This window comes from Rhinoderma darwinii, chromosome 12 (genome assembly GCF_050947455.1).
Source record: "Rhinoderma darwinii isolate aRhiDar2 chromosome 12, aRhiDar2.hap1, whole genome shotgun sequence".
Classification (NCBI taxonomy): Eukaryota; Metazoa; Chordata; class Amphibia; order Anura; family Rhinodermatidae; genus Rhinoderma; species Rhinoderma darwinii.
The window spans coordinates 49,488,394-49,510,202 of NC_134698.1; the positions used below are offsets into that span (position 1 = coordinate 49,488,394).

The following is a 21,809-nucleotide window of genomic DNA, read 5'->3' on the forward strand; positions in this document are numbered from 1 at the left end:
TAAAAAACAAAATAAAGTTAAAAAGTTACACATATTTGGTATCGCCGCGTCCGTAACGACCCCGACTATAAATCTATTACATTATTTAACCCGCACGGTGAACGCCGTAAAAAAACTATGGAAAAATTGCTGTTTTCTGTGAATCCTGACTTTAAAAAAATGTAATAAAAAGTGATCAAAAAGTCGAATCTACTCCAAAATGGTACCAATAAAAACTACAAGTCGTCCCGCAAAAAAAAGCCCTCATACAACCGCATCGGCAAAAAAATAAAAACGTTACGGCTCTTCAAATATGGAGACACAAAAACAAATAATTTTGAAAAAAAAGCGTTTTTACTGTGTAAAAGTAGTAAAACTATACAAATTTGGTATCGTTGCAATCGTAACAACCCGCTGAATAAAGTTATTGTGTTATTTATACCACACGGTAAACGGCGTAGATTTAGGACGCAAAAAAGAGTGGCGAAATTTCAGATTTTTTTCTATTCCCCCCCAAAAAAAAAATTATAAAAGTTAATCAATAAATAATATGTACCTAAAAATGGTGCTATTAAAAAATACAACTTGTCCCGCAAAAAACAAGACCTTATACAGCGATGTCGACACAAAAATAAGAAGGTTATAGCTCTTGGAATGCGACGATTGAAAAACGTAAAAAATAGCTTGGTCATTAAGGGCCAAAATAGGCTGGTCATTAAGGGGTTAAGAAAGATATGTGAAAATTTTGCATACTTTGATACAAATCCTCGCCTGATTGTCTGATAAGGCTGGGTTCACACGACCTATTTTCAGACGTAAACGAGGCGTATTATCCCTCGTTTTGCGTCTGAAAATAGGGCTACAATACGTCGGCAAACATCTGCCTATACATTTGAATGGGTTTGCCGACGTACTATGCTCACGACCTGTCATTTACGCGTCGTCGTTTGACAGCTGTCAAACGACGAAGCGTAAAATGACTGCCTCGGCAAAGAAGTGCAGGACACTTCTTTGCAACGTAATTTGAGCCGTTCTTCATTGAACTCAATGAAGAGCAGCTCAAGATTTACGAGCGTCAAAGACGCCTCGCATAATGCGAGGAGGAGCTTTTACGTCTGAAATGACGCAGCTGTTTTCTCCTGAAAACAGTCTGTCTTTTCAGCCGTAAAAGACAGTTCCCGTGTGCACATACCCTTATTCAAAATGAGACAAATTTGAAAAAAAAAAAATGCCACAAATCACTTCAACTATCTCCTCTACTTAGACAAGTCTTAGTAGATGTGGGCCATTGTGTCGGACTTCCAATAACGGAGATCCCTGAATGATGGTTAATTGGGGTTGACTGCTCTATAGCACCCTTAATCTCTGTCTGTGACGTATCAGAAGAACATTTTGATTGGATTTCCTTTTATTACTGGTCTGTGCACACAAAAAATTAGTCTGAAATGCAGAATCCTTGGCATTTCCGAATAAAAAATATTTTGTATCCGTGTAAAAATATTGTATTAGGGATGATTTAAAATTATATATATTTAAGTTGATCCAAAGGCAACAATTGTGTCCCGATCTATTACCACATGTGAGTGAAGAATAGCTCAATGTCATATTTATACCTATGTGGGGGAAGCAGATTGACAATTTCTAAACATCAAATCATAGATTCTTCTATTTTAAAGTACCTGTTAACGGGACGGTCTCATTACAAACTCTTGTCCATATGCCCTATTGGAGAATATGGACGAGACCTATAGGGCTACCCTATGAGCCAGAGTAGAGAGCTGCTACAAATGGCACCTCTTGTTTTGGTGGGATCTGGCCTGTCCATCTATTCATGGATGGCTATTCGTTTGAATGGGTGGCATGTTGTTCTACATTTTTCCTGCAGTGGCCGCCGGAGCTTCCTCTGGCAATACCAGTTGATTGCCAGACCCGTATAAAAGGCACTATCGTGATAAGACAAAACCTTTTAATACATGCAAGAACGATAATTGGTTCATTTCACTAGCATTTCTGAATTAATGCCATTGTGATTATGACGGTTAACTAGCAATATGAAAAGTTAGTGACTTGCACAAAGCCTCGATAATAGAGCTGACAATTTTGATTGGACTTGTCGACCATGTCTATGGTGGGCCACGCGTGGTAGGGTTAGTGGCAGCTCCCACCAACATTGCCAGTATATCTCCCATCTTTTAATTTCTACAGTTGAAGATGATGATTTTGGGTTTATTTCCGATTAAATCCACACCACTTCTACCTCAGCCCGTGAGGTTATTGACTCAGCTTTTATAACACAAATAAGCTTTCAATACATGGAGATCTGGAGCTGATGGGCCGTTTCATTGCATATTTTGAATAGCTTACAAGTAACCAGGAGACGTCTGCCCTGTAGTTCTGCTCTTTGCAGATTTACAGTGGACATATTGATTATCAGCATGGTTTTATGAGCCTGGCTGGAGAGGCGGCTGTTACCAGCTGGGTCCCGCTGTGGATTTCCCATCAGTAAATGCACTGATCTGGTTAATCCAAGAAGCAGGTTTCACTTACTTTGGCCTCTTCTAGAAGTCCCTCCCCCACTCCCTAGACGCCCCTCACGCTACACATGGGCTGAATAAATCCCTGAAATCTAAAAGCCCCCTTCTGGTCATCTGTCCCATCAGATGAAGTAATGTTCTCATATTTTTGTAGTAATTATTGATTTAAAGTGTAGCTAAACGTTTGACAAACTTCTGACATGTCATGGTGACCTGTCAGAAGTTTGGATTGGTGGGGGTCCGAGCACTGAGACCCCACCAATCGCTAGAACGAAGCAGCTGAAGTGCTCGTGTGAGCGCTCAGCGGCTTCGTGTCTGTTCGGCTTTTTCCGGAAAGCCGATGTATCGGAGTACGGGCTCATAGACTTTCTATTGTGTCCGTACACCGATACATTTATTTCCGGAAAAAGCCGAACAGACACGAAGTGGCTGAGCGCTCACACGAGCGCTGTAGCTGCTTCGTTCTAGCGATTGGTGGGGTCTCAGTGCTCGGACCCCCACCAATCCAAACTTCTGACATGTCACTATGACGTGTCAGAAGTTTGTCAATCATTTAGCTGCACTTTAACCACTTGTATTGTGACGAATGATCAGAAGTTAATACATTTCGACATTTTTGTTGCGTCCTCTAAAATGAACAAAATCCCCAGAAAAAAAAACTAACTCTTGGGCAGTCCTGTTCTGAGTTTACTTATCAGTTGTATCTTAAATATATTTGTCCTCAAATAGTTGCGCGGCTAACGGTATAGTTTCTGCATCCTAAAATATTATCGTGATCAGCAGCACATCTCCCTGTTTAAACGTGACATGATAGAAATGTGTGGGAACGAGCGATCGCAGTAGCGCCGTCTCCATGCATTACTCCTTGTTAAAGGAGCAAACGAGCGCCGATCAACGGGCTGTCTCATAGATCGGCCCTCGTTTACACTGCCAAAATGTGCCAGTGTAAAAGGACCTTAATTGGTGTATGGCCAGCTTTAGTTTAGTTTATTTGCCCATAAGGTGTTCTTGACATTAGATTAGATTGTGATGCCGACTATGGATAGTGGTGAATGTGAGTATTCTCTGTACAGCGCTGTGGAATATATTGGAGCTATATAAATCCTCTACAGTAAGTCATTTTTGATCAACTTTGAAAATTCCCCTGAGATATGAACTAGAATCTCAGTTACAATGTTTTTAGATGATCTCAAAAGTTTATTACAAGATGGGAGTATAGTCCCTAGAAATATATAAAGCAGATATGGGATGGAGAGCTGATGACCTCATGTAGGCGATGGCGTATCTGAGAGGTAATGCTGACAGGCAGCGTCCTGGTTGTATTCTGTTCTCCGGCAGTTCCGAAGCGTTAAGGAGAGGAATGTGACCTCCAGAGGCAACAGGGGTATCGATTTTTTTTTTTTTTTGAGAGCAGCAAAGAGGCCTCCTCCTGGGACCAGCTGCAGCCTCATGTATGCAGGAGGCCAGCGAGAGTCAGGTCAGGCCTCATGTTGCTTCCACACATCCTGCATTATTACTGTCACCTTCCTGCTCTGGGCTCCAGCCAGTCTACAGGAAGCCATAGCGATGCCTCCATCTGATCTCTCTATCACCCAGGAATAAATCCACTTGGCATCCTGCTGATGCAGCTCTGAGCTTACAGATATATACACGGACTACCTATTAGCGTGAATTATATGTCTGTCTGGTGAAATCATTTTGTTGCGGTATGTTACTGTCTGATTCTGTATTTAGATCCGTCTTTTCCCATACATCCTGGAGTTAACGACCCCCCCCCTCCCCCTCTCTTTTTTTTTTTTTCTGCTTTTTTTTTCTAGACTAGTCTTATTATTTCCAAACATGGATATAGTTATAGGAACAGAAGAAACTAGAGGATTATATTATGGGACTTCCTCACCTTAATTATAATTTCAGGGGTATTTAAAAGGTTTCTAACATAGAAAATATAGTGCTTTGTCATCATTTACACTTCCGTATGTTTTGTGGCATATACATGATTGGATGCTGGCGTATGCCATTCCCAATAAAACGTTGGAAAACTTCCTTGCAATCCTTTGACTGACCATACGTATCAGATAGACACCAGCTGAGTTGGTCTTTTCCGACTTCCCGGTAAACATGCATGTGCTGATTGGCAGAGCATGCATGTTTATTTCAATACTACATTCCTGATCCTTTTGTCTGACTGATCCCATACACATAAGATCATCGAATGATTCTACCGAAATCTACGAGTCTTTAATATGGTTGTGTAAATAAAGCCTAATGTGCACTGAAACAAACCCTGGTCCACAGAGTGGATTTTATATGCTATAGATGTGGGGGGGATTGTTTACACACATTTATAAATGTATGTAATACATAGAGCCATCTGTACAGACTAGCGGCAAATACAGAAGTAAACCCCCTCCAACTGCAGCGCCCCAGGGTCATCTCTGGGAGACTGAAAATGAACACTGTGAATTAGGATATGTGCTGTGTTATGTGATCCTTATGTATACAAGCTATAGAAACCCTTCTCTCAGGAAGGGAAACATGCCTTGACCATCACATTAGACCTTCAGCAGATCCCATCGTCTTAACGTCATTCTCAGCAAAGTTAATTTACTTTATATGGGGACATGTCATTAAACAGACATCAATTGAAAACCAACAAAACTTAGGAGGCAATGGCAATTTTTCTAGGCGCATTCACTGGCTTCCTGGCTCATGGGGGTTGTCCACTCCTGTTGTAAAATAAATTGGTTGTAGGCGCTTGCATCACAAAAAGCCCACCGTATTCTGTAGTAAAAATAGTTATGAGAAGATGACCGCTGACGGGTGGAGTTTACAAACATTTGGTCAGGTCAAGGCATCACAGTTATTACTAGTTATGAGAAGTCAGAGCTTTTTATTCTGATTTAAAGGTGTAAGTGATGTCTGTCTTCTCTTAGGCCACGTGGAACACAAACATTTACACGTGTAAATATTTGACGAAATTCCTAGAACTGACGGAGCAGCAATGTTACTTGATGATCTATTGAGTTCCTTTACCGGTGTCTCCGGCCACAATAGAGTGAGCCAAACGCAAGCGTGGCCACCTCTTCATTGATTTCAATAAGAAAAATGGCGGTGCCACTTTTGATTGGGGAGAACAGGGGTCCCACAATCCCTGATCACATCAGATGAGGTTCCCAGAGGTGGAACCCACATCTACTAGGCATTTATGCCCCAATTAGGAATACCTATCTTCAGGCTGTTTTGTGCAAGCATGGTACAACCTATAACCTCTTTTCTTACGGAGGAAACCGCCAAAACTCTCATTGTTGCTCTGATTCACTCTCGTCTTGACTACTGTAACTCATTACTAGTTGGTCTTCCCCTCACCAAACTCTCCCCTCTCCAATCTATCCTCAATGCAGCAGCCAGGCTCATATTTATGACCAACCGCTACACCAACACCTCTAATCTGTGCCAGTCACTGCACTGGTTGCCCATCCCCTTCCGAATAAAATTCAAACTTGTTACTCTCACCCACAAATCTCTCCACAGTGCTGCACCTCCTTACATCTCCTCCCTCATCTCTGTCTACCACCCTACTCGGGCTCTACGTTCTGCCAACGACCTTAGATTAAAATCCTCCATAATCCGAACCTCCCACTCCCGTCTCCAAGATTTCTCTCGTGCTGCACCAGTCCTCTGGAATGCGCTACCCCAGACAATCCGATTAATTCCCAATATCCTCAGTTTTAAACGTGCCCTGAAAACACATCTAATTAGACCTTTTTAGATTAGTCATCAGAATAAGATTCCCTCACACTCCTTCTCTTCATGTCCGTCATACACGGATACTGGCTGGTGACCGTCTCATGCAGCTTTATGTTACCACCCCATGTGTATAAAAATGGCCGGACTATTGTACAGAACAAACACTGTTACACTTTTTTTTACATTTCCTCATAGATTGTAAGCTCTTGCGAGCAGGGTCCTCACTCCCCAGGTTTGAATTGTAAATGAACTTTGTCACTATGTAATGTCTGATATTGTTTGTTTCATGTTCCCTCTAAATTGTAAAGTGCTGCATAATATGTTGGCGCTATATAAATAAAGATTATTATTATTAAGTGACATACGGTGTTGTGTCATATACCGTTTTTATTCTGTCCTCTATAGTTACTTGTCGGCTTTCTCTAGGTGGTCCTGGAATGTGTTCTGAAGAGGGAGCTGGTCTATAATAAAGTCACCCCTACTTTCCACCACTGGAGGATTGGAGACAAGAAATTTGGCCTCACATTCCAGAGTCCAGCAGATGCTAGAGCATTTGATAGGGGAATACGCCGTGCGATTGAAGATCTCACTCAAGGTATGTTCTAACCTTACAAGAAAACAACAATCTTATTGGTTTTGTTTTTCCTTGATACGCTGATGGACATTCTTCTACTGGTTGATTATACCTGCATCCAACTTAGCCTGTTGTTCCTAGGATGAACTTTAACAATTTGTTTTAGTGTGCTAAACGTGGTCTCTATTACCTCCTGTAGAGATACAGGCACTAAATGGACGACACTTGCAGCTAACAAAATTTCCCATGCTAAATGTGCAGATAAACTTGCAGTATTTGGAAAGTTGAATAAGGAAAAGCGTAAGGCCCTGTTCACATCTGTGTCGGGCCATTCTGTCGTTTTGCTCCAAAAGAGGAGCAGAACAAGGGAATACCGGAGGCAACGGTTCTGTTGCACCACAGATACCACTGGCGGTCGAACCCATTGACTCTAAGTTCTGTCAATGAGCTGCAATACCAGACGCTGCCCATGGACAAAAGTGGCGCTGTTTCTGAAAGAAAGCAGCCATGTTTTTTCAAACCTCATACAACCCTGTTGGGATCAGGATAAAACTATGATTTCCGTTTTGTGATCCCGCATGATCGTTTGCCTCGAATCGCTTGATGCAATAGTTCATGATTCCGATCACAGAACTTTTTTCCGTACTTGAGGTCACATTAGAATGTGATAGTTGCTCGTCTGACTGTTTCCCAACTCTTGCAAGATGCATAAAGTCCCAACTTCTGCTTGTCTCTTGTTGCAGATTCATTGCGTGACACGTAGTGCAGTTCCATTCATTCCTATATAGATGGATCTGTAGTCCTTGTTTAGCTGAGGCTTTACACTAGGATGACCTGTATACCAAAATTTATACTGCTGATAGGAGGGACCTGAAAAGTGCCAATTTATCCGATATTCTGGATTATTGGTCTTGAATAGTATATCAAATTTAACTTGAAGGGTAAAGAACTTTTCAGAAAAACCGCTGCATATTTAGGGTTGGTTTTAGGTTGACAGATTATAGGACTTTAACTGTATAACCTCATATAATTTCCATGGGCAGTGGTGAATTTGCATGTTCTATTGCATTCTTCGGACTATACTTCTAGAATAAAAATTTACAAAATATCCATCTTCTTTTGTGTGCAGGTTTTCCCTCATCCCATGTGGAATCTGATGTTGGATCAGAGGAAGGATTTCAGGTATGTAATGTATCTAATTGTGTGGCTGCCAGAAATAAAAGTAGGGGGTTCTGGCTATAATCTCCGAAAGATAAATGGGCAATTATCATTGTTTGAAGTTTGGGTTTAGCCTTGCCTGGAGTCTGTATGAGTGATTGGACATCGTTTTTTTTTTACTTTTTTTTTTTTTTTGCAATTATCTAATTGTTTACTGAACGTTTCAAATTCCCGACTTTTCAAGCCGCTATTCAGAGACGAATGGACATGTGACGTATGTCTGACATAAAAGAAAACCAAAACTTTGTTACTTAAGAAGAAGCCATCCGAACAATACTGCAGTATGAATGACAGACACGGCGACTCATTTCAAAGAGATTCCAGGCTAATATTTGGTGCCTGGGATGTAATTTTTGTCTTGCGATGGAGTCACTAATGTTTCTGGCCTGATGAATGCTGTAGAAAGTGACTGATGTATGAAAACGAGGCCAATCTGACACTAGCGGATATTCTCTCCTCATTCAATACCATCATTTATGCAAAAAAAACAAAACCGATCTGGAGAAGGACATTTTAAATATGAAAAATAGGAACCACATCCAAAAATGTTGATGCTAATTTTTTTCATTTCAACTTTTTGGTTATCTCCTCCTGTCTGGAACTGGTGTTTTGTATTATTATATTATTTACTTCTTCCTTCCAACTCCCCTTTTTAGTTTTCTCCCTTCCTTCCCGAGTTGTTTTCTTGTTCTTGTCTTTTTTTTTTTTCCTTTCCGGTTCATGGATTCTCGTGTCCTTGGGCCAGTATTTTGTGAGCAGAGATTAATTTTTAATGGACAGTTTTAAAGTCCCGGCAATATACTATAATCTCGCAATCTCCCACTTCCTGCTGGCCCAGGCAGTCCTAGTAAATTTAGCTGCCTGTAGGATGCTGGAGGATGACAGGGGAAAAGTTGTGAGTGGGTGGAAGGGGGAGGGAATGCTTCGATATCCTTCCCTCCCCCACTCCAGCTTTCTTGCTCATCTGGCTGCCATTTCTGCAGCTGGAGACACTTTTATAGCTTCTCCACAGACTTGCCTGCCCCTGCACAGAACCACGGCTTCAGTAGGGGGTGGGGAGAAATCAAACAAATCTTCTAGCAACCACAGTACCATAATTGTTCTACCAGCAGCTGGAGAAAGCAGATTTCCGAAGTGCATTAAAAGCTGGCAGTGAGCAAGGTGCAGACTCGTCCCTCAACTAGTAAGCCAAGCTTTATTTACAGGTCCTAGGGACCGTGCGAGAGGTGTAGAAATGCACCCAGACATTCGTATGTGTTCAGAAATTATTACGCTACTAAAGAATATTTTCAAGAAGTATCTATATTCCTGGTCACAGGTTATTTTTATTAGTATTATTATTATATGGCACCAACATATTCCACAGTGCTGTACACCTAAAGCACTCGCTCACACCTGCCCCAATAACACACAGGCTAACAGTTTTATAGGCACACAATAAGCCTACAAGAATGTTTTTTGGAGTGTAACCTACATAAATGGTGAGAGGACAAGCAAACGCCATGCAGTTGTTCACTACGTACTGATGGATTTAACCCCTTAGTGACCAGTCTATTTAAAAACCTTAATGACCAAGCTATTGTTGTTTTGCGGGACAATTTGTATTTTTTTAATAGCCCCGTTTTGGGGTACATGTAATTTATTGATTAACTTTTTGGGGGGGTAATAGAAAAAAAGACAGCAATTTTTTTTTTTTTTGCGTCCTTAATTTACGCCGTTTACCGTGTGATATAAACAACGTAATAACGTTATTCAGCGGGTCGTTACGATTGTGTCGATAGCAAATTTATATAATTTTCATATGTTTTACTTTATTTACACAGTAAAAACAGTTTGGTTTTTTTCCCCAAAATTTTTGTTTTTGTGTCTCCATATTTGAAGAGCCATAACTTTTTCTATTTTTCCGCTGATGCAGCTGTATGAGGACTTGTAGTTTTCATCGGTACCATCTTGGAGTGCATGCGACTTTTTGATCACTTTTGATCACATTTTTATTAAGGCACGATGCTCAGAAAACCAATTCTGTCATTGTTTTTTTATTTTATTTTTTACAGCGTTTGCCGAGTGGATTAAATAACATAATAGCTTTATATTTGGGGTTGTTACGGACGCGGCGATACCAAATATCTGTAACTTTCTTACTTTTTTTTTTTTTTCATAATAAAGCATTTTGTAAGGATAAAAGTAGGTTTTTCATTTTTTCTTTTTTTTTCTTTGGGGGTTTTTATTTAACTTTTTTTTTTTATTAGTCCCACTAGGGACTTTACTATGTGATCGTTTGATCGCTTTTATAGTACACTGCAATATTCTTGCCTGTCTGTATATAACTGACAGGCACCTCTGGCATGGCCTAGCAGGCATTAACTAGAGGCAGACCTGGTGGCCTTTCTAAGGCCCCCGGCTGCCATAGAAAGCACCGACACCCTGCAAATGCATGCAGGGTGCCAATGAGGTGAGAGGGGAAGCCCCCTCCTAAACCACTTAGATGCGTCGCTCGCTATTGAGCGCCACATTGAAGGGGTTAAACGGGCGGATTTCGATCTGCCCGCTTGAGCGGCGCTGCTTCAAGCCCTCAGCTACCGGAGGTAGCTGAGAGCATGGAGTTCTTTGTTTTCATGGCGCCGCTTTATTTTTTCTGATGCAGCGCCGTGTCGCATACGTGTCGCAATAAAGCCCGTTAGTGGCCGCCGTGAAAAGGCGTATTGGCGGTCACTAACAGGTTAAACCCCTGACCTCGATACTGAGTGACATGCTAGACCCCATACCAGCATATTCTGTTGTGCCAATTGGTGTACGAGGAGACACCAGGCATCCCTTGTCAATACAGCAAGGAAGAAGCCAGTGGATCAGAACCCATTCTGTTCCATGGAGTACTATAAAGAAAGTGGCCATTTGACTTGTGTTATCAGCGATATGTACATATACCGAAGCGTATCTAGGTCTTCCGGCACCTGGGGCAAAGATTCCCCCCCCCCCAACTTCTTTCCCGACATCTCCTTCCCCCTCGCCATGTTTGCTTTCTCTACCAATCAATGAGGTGTAATGTTTATGTAACAAGCATAAAACCATCTACATTTTACAAGCAATATAGTTATATAAGGTAGTTAACATAACAATAAAATAAATGAAAGAGGTCAGTGCCTGACTAAAGCAGATTGTATTACTGATGCTAGTGAGACTATATGGTGACATAATAAACAGCCCCCCTGTAGATGGTGCCACACAGACACCCCCCGCCCTCCCAGTAAATACTGCCACACCTGAGGACGCAGATACAATTGAATATGGCAGTTGCAGAGACACGCCTGGGCCAGTAATTTACCTGGACTGTTTCTGTAAATTAAGAACTATTGGCAAGTATGCTTGTGTCGCCCGACCCAGCTAACCCCTTCCCTTCCTTCACTCCTAGTTGTGCCCATGGCACATGCCCTCTCTGCCCCCCCCCCTAGCTACACCCTTGTACATAGAGAAACGCAGGAAAGACCAAAATCTCTTTTTCACTGACATTGAAAATCCTACGGTTTTATTCATGTCACAGGTTTCCACGGGGAACCAAAGCTCCATTGCAGCATAGTCATATAATATATATTCTAATGACACAGAACAGATTAGTTCAGTTACCTGCTACGTTATTGCAACTACAATGCCCTTCAATTTAGGTGTAAACACTTCAGTATTCAGTTCTTGAGAACATATCTTGGAGAGCAGAGCTACAGACGCTCCTGGACGTGCCACATGTTCCCTGGAACAGAAGTTCGTACCTTAAACTTCTATGTGGACCTTCCACGTTGCCAACATTGGCTTCATTTAACACCTTACAATCCACTGTATTTGTTCACTTCCAAAGCCCCCCTTCAAGTACAGCATGCTTTGACAAAATGATGTATAATTCAAGAAGTTGTCGGCCAACTGTAACGTCACCAAAGATGTCTAAATGGTGCAGGAAAGTTCTCCATGCAGTGGCATCAAAGTAAGCGACTCCGGCAAAAAGAGCACAAGAGTGTTGTGTTTTAGACCTATTGGTGGTTTGTTTGGTGGGACCAGTACAACCCTATAACATGTGTAAGATTTTATAGTGTTCTCCTGGTAACTACTGTTGGTCAAGTTGGCTATAGTCATAAGCATGATTTTGGGAAAGTTTTCGCAGCTTGGCTCTCTATATACAAAGAGCGTTCTTGGCTCTCTATATACAAAGAGCGTTCTTGGCTCTCTATATACAATGGTAGATGGGTGCTCCAAATACCCTCTGTTGTCGCTTTCTATCTCTCTCGAGATTGGTGATTAGCATAGAGAGAGCAAATTGGCAACACTGACGAAGATGAGTCAGAAACTGAAATGAGTAGATGTAGCGAAATACCAGGATTAGGTTTCTGAGTGATTTGTGAAATATAAGACCGTTTCAAGAGTCTGGTATCTTTCATTTTTGTATGTCTGTGTAACACTATCCAGTGAATACAAGCAAACCTTGTTTAAATGTCGCTATAAAAATATAAATCTGCTCACAAAGTCAGCCCCTTTTTTAAATAATGCTGGTCCGGCGATCATCTGATCACCCTGGGCCCGTTTTCTGAAACCCCTGACAATCCGCTGTTATGGCTGTCCATGTAATGCATAAATGGGCCAGGTCTGCCAGAGTGGAAGCCACTGATACTTAAAGAGCATATGTCATACTGTGCTGTCCTGTTTAAAGAGGACCTATAATAAGGAAATGGTCACTGTTTTTAATTGGAGAACTCGCTAGTTTTTGCGAGATTTTCCGGCTGTGAATAATAGAGCGCTGTTAAATTTTAATTAAAAAGCGCAATCTCGCGGGTTTCAGTCTATTCCACAAGGGTTTGTGGGAATGTGACATCTTCAGCGCTGGACATGATGGGAGAAGTCTGAGAGGATGCATGTGCCGACTTGGGAGGTGAGTTGCCTATTTGCATAATAGGTGTGATCCATGAAAAGACCTTTATTTTTATTATTATATTTAGAATTGGGGGGTTTTTGTCGGTGCTAACGCTTTATCAATCAAAACAGTGATCATCCCCTGGTGATGGGTCCTCTTGAAGGACAGCATAGTATGGAGACAGGTCCGCTGCCCTAGTAGCCCAAATGGCACAAAAAATATTGTGTACTTTGGCCTATAGAGCCTAAGAAAGAATACAGTGGGCTCATAGTTATGTCTATGGCATTCATGAGGAAAGGGCTCCCTGTTCCTCTCAGCGGTGATTGGTGCCTGTTGTATATCCATGCAGATACTCAGAACTATGAGTCCTTGTATCCTTTATTCTCTATTAGCCCGAATAACACAGAAAACATTTAGTACCGTTTGGCTAATAGTAGACCTATCCTCATACTATGTTTCCCTCACATAGGGGCAGCATGGTATGATGACCGATCCACTTTACGTAGCAGAATACCAAAAACCGTATTCCAGCTGTAGATGTTTAAGGGGCAATATAATGAAGACTTCCAATAGTGGGAACACCGATGGAAATGAGTGCAGTGAATATATAATACTTTGGTTTAGTAGAGGAGGCGACCGGAGAGACATCCCTTGCCTACTGGTGGACGTCTTCTAGGTACTCCTCAAATCATGACCGGTTGCACTAGACAAGTTTTACTTGGAATCCCATCGGCTTCTATGCATTGAATATGTAGACCACCTTACACTAAACCTACTATATGACTCCCAATGAATTATTGGATGTTTGTCAGTGGATTATATCAGAGAGCCATCTCAAAAAGTAAGGTTCTCCGTTGAGGAACCAGTCATCTTAGCAAAAATTTATTTCCATTTTCCATGTCCCCGGCCATAGCTTAATGGAAACAGTTGAGCACTTTTCTGTCTCATTCTTTCTCCTGTGTTTTTCTCTTTTTCTTGTCTTTTGCTGTGTCGCCATGGAGTGTTTCCATGGTAACGTTGCCTTGTTTATAAAGTGGATCTTCATTGGCATGCTGCTGCCCAGTCACTTGCAGCTCCATACTTTGCCTGTGACTACATAGAACTGTATATCTTAGTCTTGTATCTGACAATTTTCAGCTCTTAGGTGGGACTAGATGTATAAATGTCCAGTATCTGTCCTTGATTCTGCAGCATATGATCAGGGAATCGGTCGCCCAAGGAGTGTTGTAGCAATAAAATCTAAACTTCGAAGGATCGTATCATATCTTTTCTATATCAACCTCCGAGCAGAAGTGTTGTGGACTGAATAACTTAGAGACAGTAACTTATTTGGTATTTTTTGTGCAGTAATGGAAATATAGAAATATTCATTTTGTCTTCAGGTAAATGTTAAAGAGGCTCTGTCACCACATTATACGTGGCCTATATTGTACATGATGTGGTCAGCGCTGTAATGTATATTACAGCAGTGTTTTTTTTATTTTAGATTTATGCTAATGAGTTTCTTTTTTTTTTAAACTCGTTTTATTAAAAGTAACTGTCAGAGTCAAACCATCACATACATCAGGAAAACATTATACATTCAATAGTACATATGTCAGAAGAATCAATATATACAAAGGGATTACTCGCAGGTATCCATCATAATAACCCGTGGTTCGCAGACCACACACACATAATACAGGATTCTCAATTCAATCCAACCCGACTTTTATTACATTACATCATGAGAATAGGAATACTCCCTCATTTCAATATTCTATCACAACGCCCCAATCCTCTTGTACATCATACCCTGAAGCACCTGGACGTGTCATCCTCCCTAGTCTTTTACCCTCTCCCACCCCCAGCTTGTGCCAGAGCAGCTGTTAGCCCTTGGACTGTACAATGAGTGAGACTCGATGAGCACCAACCATCCCAGATCAGATCAAATTTAGCTGGCTTTCCCCGGTGTTTATACACTATTTTCTCAAATGGAAGCATGTCATTGACCATTTTACGCCATTGCGCTACTGTCGGGGTCCTATCCGCCATCCATCTCATGGCCACCGCCTTTCTTGCCATAAACAGTGTTTCTCTGAGAAAGATCCTCTCATATATTGACCATTGCTCCTCATTTAGCAGTCCCAGTAAACACACCTCCGGCCTGCAAGTTATCGTCCTCCCCATCACTACCGTTAATAATGCAACCACCTCCTCCCAAAAACGCAGAATCCGATGACAACCCCACATTAGGTGTAAAAAGTCTGCCCTCATCTCTCCACACCTATGACATTGTGAGGACGCCATTCTTCCCATACGATGTAACTTTACGGGCGTTAAATAACATTGGTGGATGATGAACAGTTGCACTAGTTTATTATTTGCAGCTGGTGAAACCAGCAGATGGGAGCCCTGCGCCTCCCTCCATTCCTCCGCTGTGAGTTGTGGAATTAATGCACGCCACCTATCCTCCACCCCCAGGGGCTCCATTCGCATTTTAGCCTCCATTAGATAAGAATAAATTTGGGAAACCACACCCCTTGTAAACGGCTTGCTCAGCCTCACCACCAAGTCACAGCTAGAGTATGTCACGGAGTTCAATGGGAATTGTGCTAATAGAGCATGATGAAGCTGTATGCAATATAATTCATCCCCTGGCGGTATATTGAATGCTGCCCGAATCTCACTCACCGTCATTACCGACCCTTCTTCCGTTAGCAGTTGTGATATAGCCACTACCTCTCTAGATGACCAGTAACGTTTCCCCACCAACCCATGCAGATGGGAAAAGCTTGGATTATCCCACAGCGGGCTCTCCGCCACCACTCCCACACATCCCAGTAGATCTTTAGCCTGTTGCCAGACTCGTCTCGCCAGCTTATGTAAGGGTAACAGGGAGCGGTGTCTGAAATCATGCGGCTCCAGTATCGGCCATAAAGTTTTTAAGCCCAGTACCCGGGCTAGATGATTCTCAGCATTAGTCTTTAGGGGGGGGGGAGACCCAAGAGATCAAGTACCTGAGCTGCCCCGCCAAGTAATATAGAAAAACATCCGGTAACGCAGCCCCAGCCTCATCTTTAGGTCTTTGTAGAATCGACAGCTTGAATTTAGATCTCCCCCCCCCCCCCCCACACAAACGGCGCGAACAACGAGTTTATTATTTGAAAGAACCTTTTAGGCACCAACACATCCATGTGCTCCAGCACATACAAGAACTTTGGCAATACTATCATTTTTAATAGATTGACGCGTCCTGCTACTGACAAAGGCAGGCCTTTCCACACCTGTATTTTGTCCCTTAGATACGTGACCAAGGGTGCTACATTTAACCCATATGATCTAGAGCTATCTCTAGCAATATTAATCCCCAGGTACTTGAACTCTGATCTTACTGGCAGTCCGCTAAATTGGGTGCCCCATCCACAATTCTCCTGTCTCAAAGGCATCAGATACGATTTAGACCAATTAATTAGTAACCCTGAGTATCTTCCAAAGTCGTTAATGAGGGAAATAGCCCTGGGGAGGGTGGCATTGGGGTTCGCCATGAACAACGCCATATCGTCCGCATATAATCCTATCCGGTCCTCTCTGTCTCCTATTCTAATTCCCATATATGCAGGATCCTTCCTGATGTTAAGAGCCAGTGGTTCAATGGCCAAAGCGAAGAGAAGTGGCGAAAGTGGGCACCCCTGCCTCGTGCCCCTATGGAGGCCAAAGGAAGGGGACAGGGCCCCATTCACCAACACTTGCGCTCGTGGAGATTTATATAACAAGGAAACCCAATTAATAAATCTCTCCCCAAACCCAAATCTTCGCAGCACTGCCAGCAGATAAGGCCATTCTACCGAGTCAAATGCCTTTGCCGCGTCCAGAGATGCCACCGCCCAGTCCTGCTGCTCCTCCCATCCAATCTGTGTCACCACCTGTACCCGCCTGATATTTTCTGAGGTGGACTTGCCAGGTATAAAGCCGCACTGGTCTGAATGGATGATCTCTCTTATCACTCTGCAGAGCCTGCTAGCTAACATCTTAGTCAAGATTTTGTAATCCACTGTCAGCAGCGAGATCGGTCTATATGAACCACATTCTTCTGTTTTTTTGTCTGGCTTCAGCAACACAATTATGGTGGCGTCACACATGGATTCCGGAAGAGCGGAAATCCGATAGCTGTGTTCAAACAGGGCCAGCAATTGGGGGGCCAGTAGCTCTCCATATTGTAAATATACCTCCAGAGGAATACCATCCGGCCCTGAAGCCTTCCCCTTGGCCAATGAAGCCATTCCCTCCAAAATCTCATCTACCGTAAATGGAGCCTCAAGCGATGCCACCCCCTCCGCTGTCAATGTAGGAAACGATATTCCATCCAAGTAGCTCTCCATCTTCTCCATCCTATAATCAACTTTTGATGCATACAGCTGATCATAAAACTGTGTAAATTGCTCGAGAATCTCTCCCGGGGAGGTGTAGATCTCATCTCCAGGCCCCGCTATGCCCATCACCGGGGGGGGATCTAGAACTGTGCCGTACCATATGTGCCAGCATTTTACCCGATTGGTTGCCCAATTCAAAATGGGATTGTTTGCTAAAGAATAAGCTACGCGATGTCTTATCCCTCAGGATCTGTAGATACTGTCTACCCAAATCCAGCCATGCATTCCGGTTAGCTGGTGTGGGATCCTGAACAAATGCCCCTTCCGCCTGTGAACATTGATATGCTATGTCCTCGTCCTGCATGGCGGATGCTCGTTTTACATAGGATATGGAGGATCGGAGACACCCCCTTAAATAGGCCTTGAGGGTATCCCACACCAGTGACCGATTCTCCATCTGAGCATGCGCTTCTATAAATATTGATAACTGTTCCGGTATGCGATCATTCTGTTGGATGAGCTGAAGCCAAAACGGGTGTATTTTACCCATCCCCCTTCTGCCTACCTGTGGCCTTTTTAATGTCAATAAGATCGGGCTATGATCCGAGATCCCCCTCGGTAAATGATCCACTGATTCTATCTCCTGGAAAACCGCATGTGATCCAAATATATAATCAATTCTGGACAGCGCGTTGTACTGCGAGGTGTGACATGTAAATTCTCTGATCCCTTCATGTGTCACCCTCCACAAGTCTATCCATCCCATTTCCTTTACCAACATGCTCAACTGAGTGGGACTACCAGGGCCTCTACTCCCATTCCCCTGCAGTCTATCCATACCTGGGTCCATAACCAAGTTGAGATCCCCCATCATGATCACTCGAACCCCCGGGTGTGCTGCCACAAATCGGACTGCTTCCTGAATTACTGCCAATGAGGCTGGAGGAGGATTATACACCCCCAGGATCACATATGGGCATTCATCTAGAACCGCATGTAAAAAAATGTACCGCCCCTCCGGGTCTACATTGGATTGTAGCAATTTCCAACGAAGCTCTGCGTGTACTAAGATGGCCACCCCTCTGGAGTACGAAGTGTGCGAAGCATGTCCCGCCCACTGTACCCAGGGCTTATTCAGATTCGACACAGTGTCCGGTGTCATGTGTGTTTCTTGTAGACACGTTATATGTGGACGCTGTCCCCGCACAGTAGCAAATATCATATGCCTCTTTTCAGGAGACCCCATTCCCCGGACATTCCAGGACATTAACCGTAATCCTGCCATTTCATACTGTTAACACACCTTGGAGCACCACTGCCCTGGAGCCTATCCCCCAACCCCTGAGTAACAATTATCCCAGTCCCGTATGCATTACCCTCCATGACTCGTAGGTATGCAATATCAAAGCCGTGTTCTGCGGTAATGTGAGTTGACTCAATATCCTTCATAACACCTTCAAAAACAAACATTGCTCAACAGGAGCTAACCTTTGTAGCCTATACTCTAGGGGGTAGTTTCTACGGCTAGCGTGCTTCTGCCGTAAATACACTATCTGTATAAGTGTAGCACACCCCCGAGCCAGCATCCCCAGGCACTTATAAAGACATTTCAATACCTGACGTATAATATCGGTCCCCCATACCTTCAATTTAGAACATATAAGGATGTTACTATGGGCCTTAAACTGCCCACCTTATAACATGGGCCTCATGCCCCCCATAACAAGTTGCAGATAATATGGTACATCATCACATCATTATCTTAGAAGGATACTTTCAGCTGGAACGTCTGTACTATAAGCAATATGGGGTATCCATGAGTTCCATATGTCGTACACAACTTCCATCCTGCACAGCCACTGCACTCATCTTCGGGGAGATTGCCTATGCTTTCTCGTAATCCATTCTTCCGCCTCAGTTGGATTCGTAAAGAATATGGCTCTGTCTCCATCCACAACCCGCAATCTAGCCGGATATGCCATCGAATAAGGAATCTGCAGGTCCCGTAGTCGGCGCTTGATAGGGACATAAGACGCCCTCTGTCTCTGCAAATCAGGAGAAAAATCCGGATATATGGACACAGAAGCATTTCCAAAGCGGGATCCCTCCGGCCTTCCGAGCTTCCAGCAGAACCGTATCCCGATCTTTGCAGTTCAGCATCCGAGCAAGCAGAGGTCTTGGGGGAGCACCCGGAGGTGGTAATCGTGCTGGGACCCTGTGCGCCCTTTCTACCGCATACGCCAGCGAGAATGATGCATCTGGGAAGGTCTCCTTCAGCCATTTCTCCACAAACTCTCCCGATATCTGCCCCTCTGCCCTCTCCGGCAGCCCCACAATGCGGAGATTATTACGGCGCGATCTATTTTCCAGATCGTCGGCTTTCTGGCGCCACAAATCCACTTTACGGTGCAGATCTTGTATAGCCGCAGGCATATTAGCAGTGAGATCTTCCAAGGCCGAAATCCTGCCCTCCGTCTCCGTCACTCTTTCCCGCACATTCTGCAGGTCTTGCCTCAATAGGCCCACGTCCACTCTCACCTCATCTATCTTAGCCGTGAGTGTCGTACGCGTCTCAAGGATGGCTGTAAGCAGCTTATCCGATGCCTCCTGCAACGTGAGTCCCGCATCCTGTTCCGAGGGAGCTGATGTGGATGTCCCTGCCATTGCCGCGGCCTGCCCAGCAGGGCACCCGCCGGCGCCATCTTGGATCACCACGCGGGCATAGGATTTCAGTTTTTCCGCCGCGTCCATCGCTTTAGGCGGGCTCATCTTTTTTTTGGAAGATGTCATTCCCTTCCGACGTAGCTGGTAAGGAATTTTGGCAACTTTCACGGATTACAGTACCGTCAGGAGGATATAATGCAGGATGCCGGCCCGGAGCTATCGCCAGACACGTCCTCTCACATCAGTAGCTGGCCACGCCCCCGCTAATGAGTTTCTTAATGGACAACTGGGCGTGTTTTTTACTTTTTGACCAAGTGGGCGTTGTACAGAGGAGTGTATGACGCTGACCAATCGGTGACCAATCCGCATCATACACTTCTCTCCATTCATTTACACAGCACATTGTGATCTTGCGTTGTTCACTATGTGCAGCCACACACACACACACACACACACACACACACACACACACACTGAATATACATTACCTCCAGCCAGGACGGGATGTGTATTCACAATCCTGACTCTTCCCTAACATTTGTGTGAGATTTACAGCACAGCAGGCGTAGTCTCGCTGTAAATGAAAATTTAGAGCGTAATCTCGCGAGACTACGCCTGCTGTGCTGTAAATCAGCCACAAACGTTAGCGAAGTGTCAGGATTCTGAATACACATCCCGTCCTGGCTGGAGGTCATGTATATTCACGGTCAGGACACTTGAGTAACGTTATTGTAGGTGTATGTGGCTGCACATAGTGATCTAGTAAGAACGCTATCTGCAGTGTAAATGAATGGAGAGAAGTGTATGACGCTGATTGGTCAGCGTCATACACTCCTCTGTACAACGCCCACTTGGCCAAAAAGTAAATCACGCCCAGCTGTTCATTAAGAAAGTCATTAGCATAAAACTAATATAGGTCATAACTCCGTCAAGAATAGTCAATAAAAAACACTGCTGTAATGTACATTACAGCGCCGATCACATTATGTAGAAGATAGGGCACTTATAATGTGGTGACAGAGCCTCTTTAATGTGGGAGGCACAAGCAGCCATTAACAGGTCCTCTCTGGTTCTCACACCCAAGTGTTTACATTGTGTTTGTGGTAAGCAATGTAACAGGATGTTTTATTTCTCTGCTAAATTTATCAAAAGTAAACCGGCTGCTGTTTATGGTAGTTTGCAGTCTGTCAATTCACCCTAAACTATAGAATTCAGAGAGCCACAGCTGGTATTTAATAGTCCTCATAGGTGCCTTATTCCAACTTCTAAAGTGAGTTATTCTGATACGAACACTATGTAACAGAATTGCTATTTAAAGAGGATCGGTCGTCTCTCCTGATAGGTCTATTTTACAAATTATTTGCATACCCCATAAAATAATTCTGGAGCATTTTATTGTAGAACTCTGCATTTTGCTATTCCTCTGTTATTGCTCCTAAAAAGTCATGAATACATTGACATCTGGGTATTACTAGTTGGGGGAGGTGTCCCTACACATACTGACCATATCCAATCAGTACTGACAGAGTAAGGATAGGGCCACATGGAGCGACCGTATCATGGCCGCTCCAACGCGGCCAACAACCGCGCTGGCACTATGTAGGAGCGGCTGTCAAATACCTTGTTAAGGGGTATTCCGAATACATGCGCATACGCACTGCCGCTCCATTCATTCTCTATGGGAGCGCCGGAGATAGCCGAGTGCAGTGTTCGGCTTTTTGCGGCGCTACCATAGAGAACGAATAGGGGGTAAGTTGTTGTAATTTGCAAAACCGTGCGGCCATAAAGTCTGTATTAATTCATGGCCGCACGATTTTGCAGATAAAGGGATGGTTTACCCGCGTTAACAT

At 43.5% G+C, this 21,809-nt stretch overlaps 1 protein-coding gene across 1 annotated transcript in view; it reads left to right on the forward strand.

The window, feature by feature from the left end:
- The window catches only part of SPRED1 (sprouty related EVH1 domain containing 1), a 72,092-nt gene that overhangs the window by 44,799 nt on the left and 5,484 nt on the right, over positions 1–21,809 (forward strand). Inside the window, exons 3-4 of the mRNA XM_075843737.1 lie at positions 6,687–6,855; positions 7,964–8,016. Coding sequence (XP_075699852.1) covers positions 6,687–6,855; positions 7,964–8,016 — 222 coding nt within the window. The remainder of the gene's footprint in view (positions 1–6,686; positions 6,856–7,963; positions 8,017–21,809) is intronic.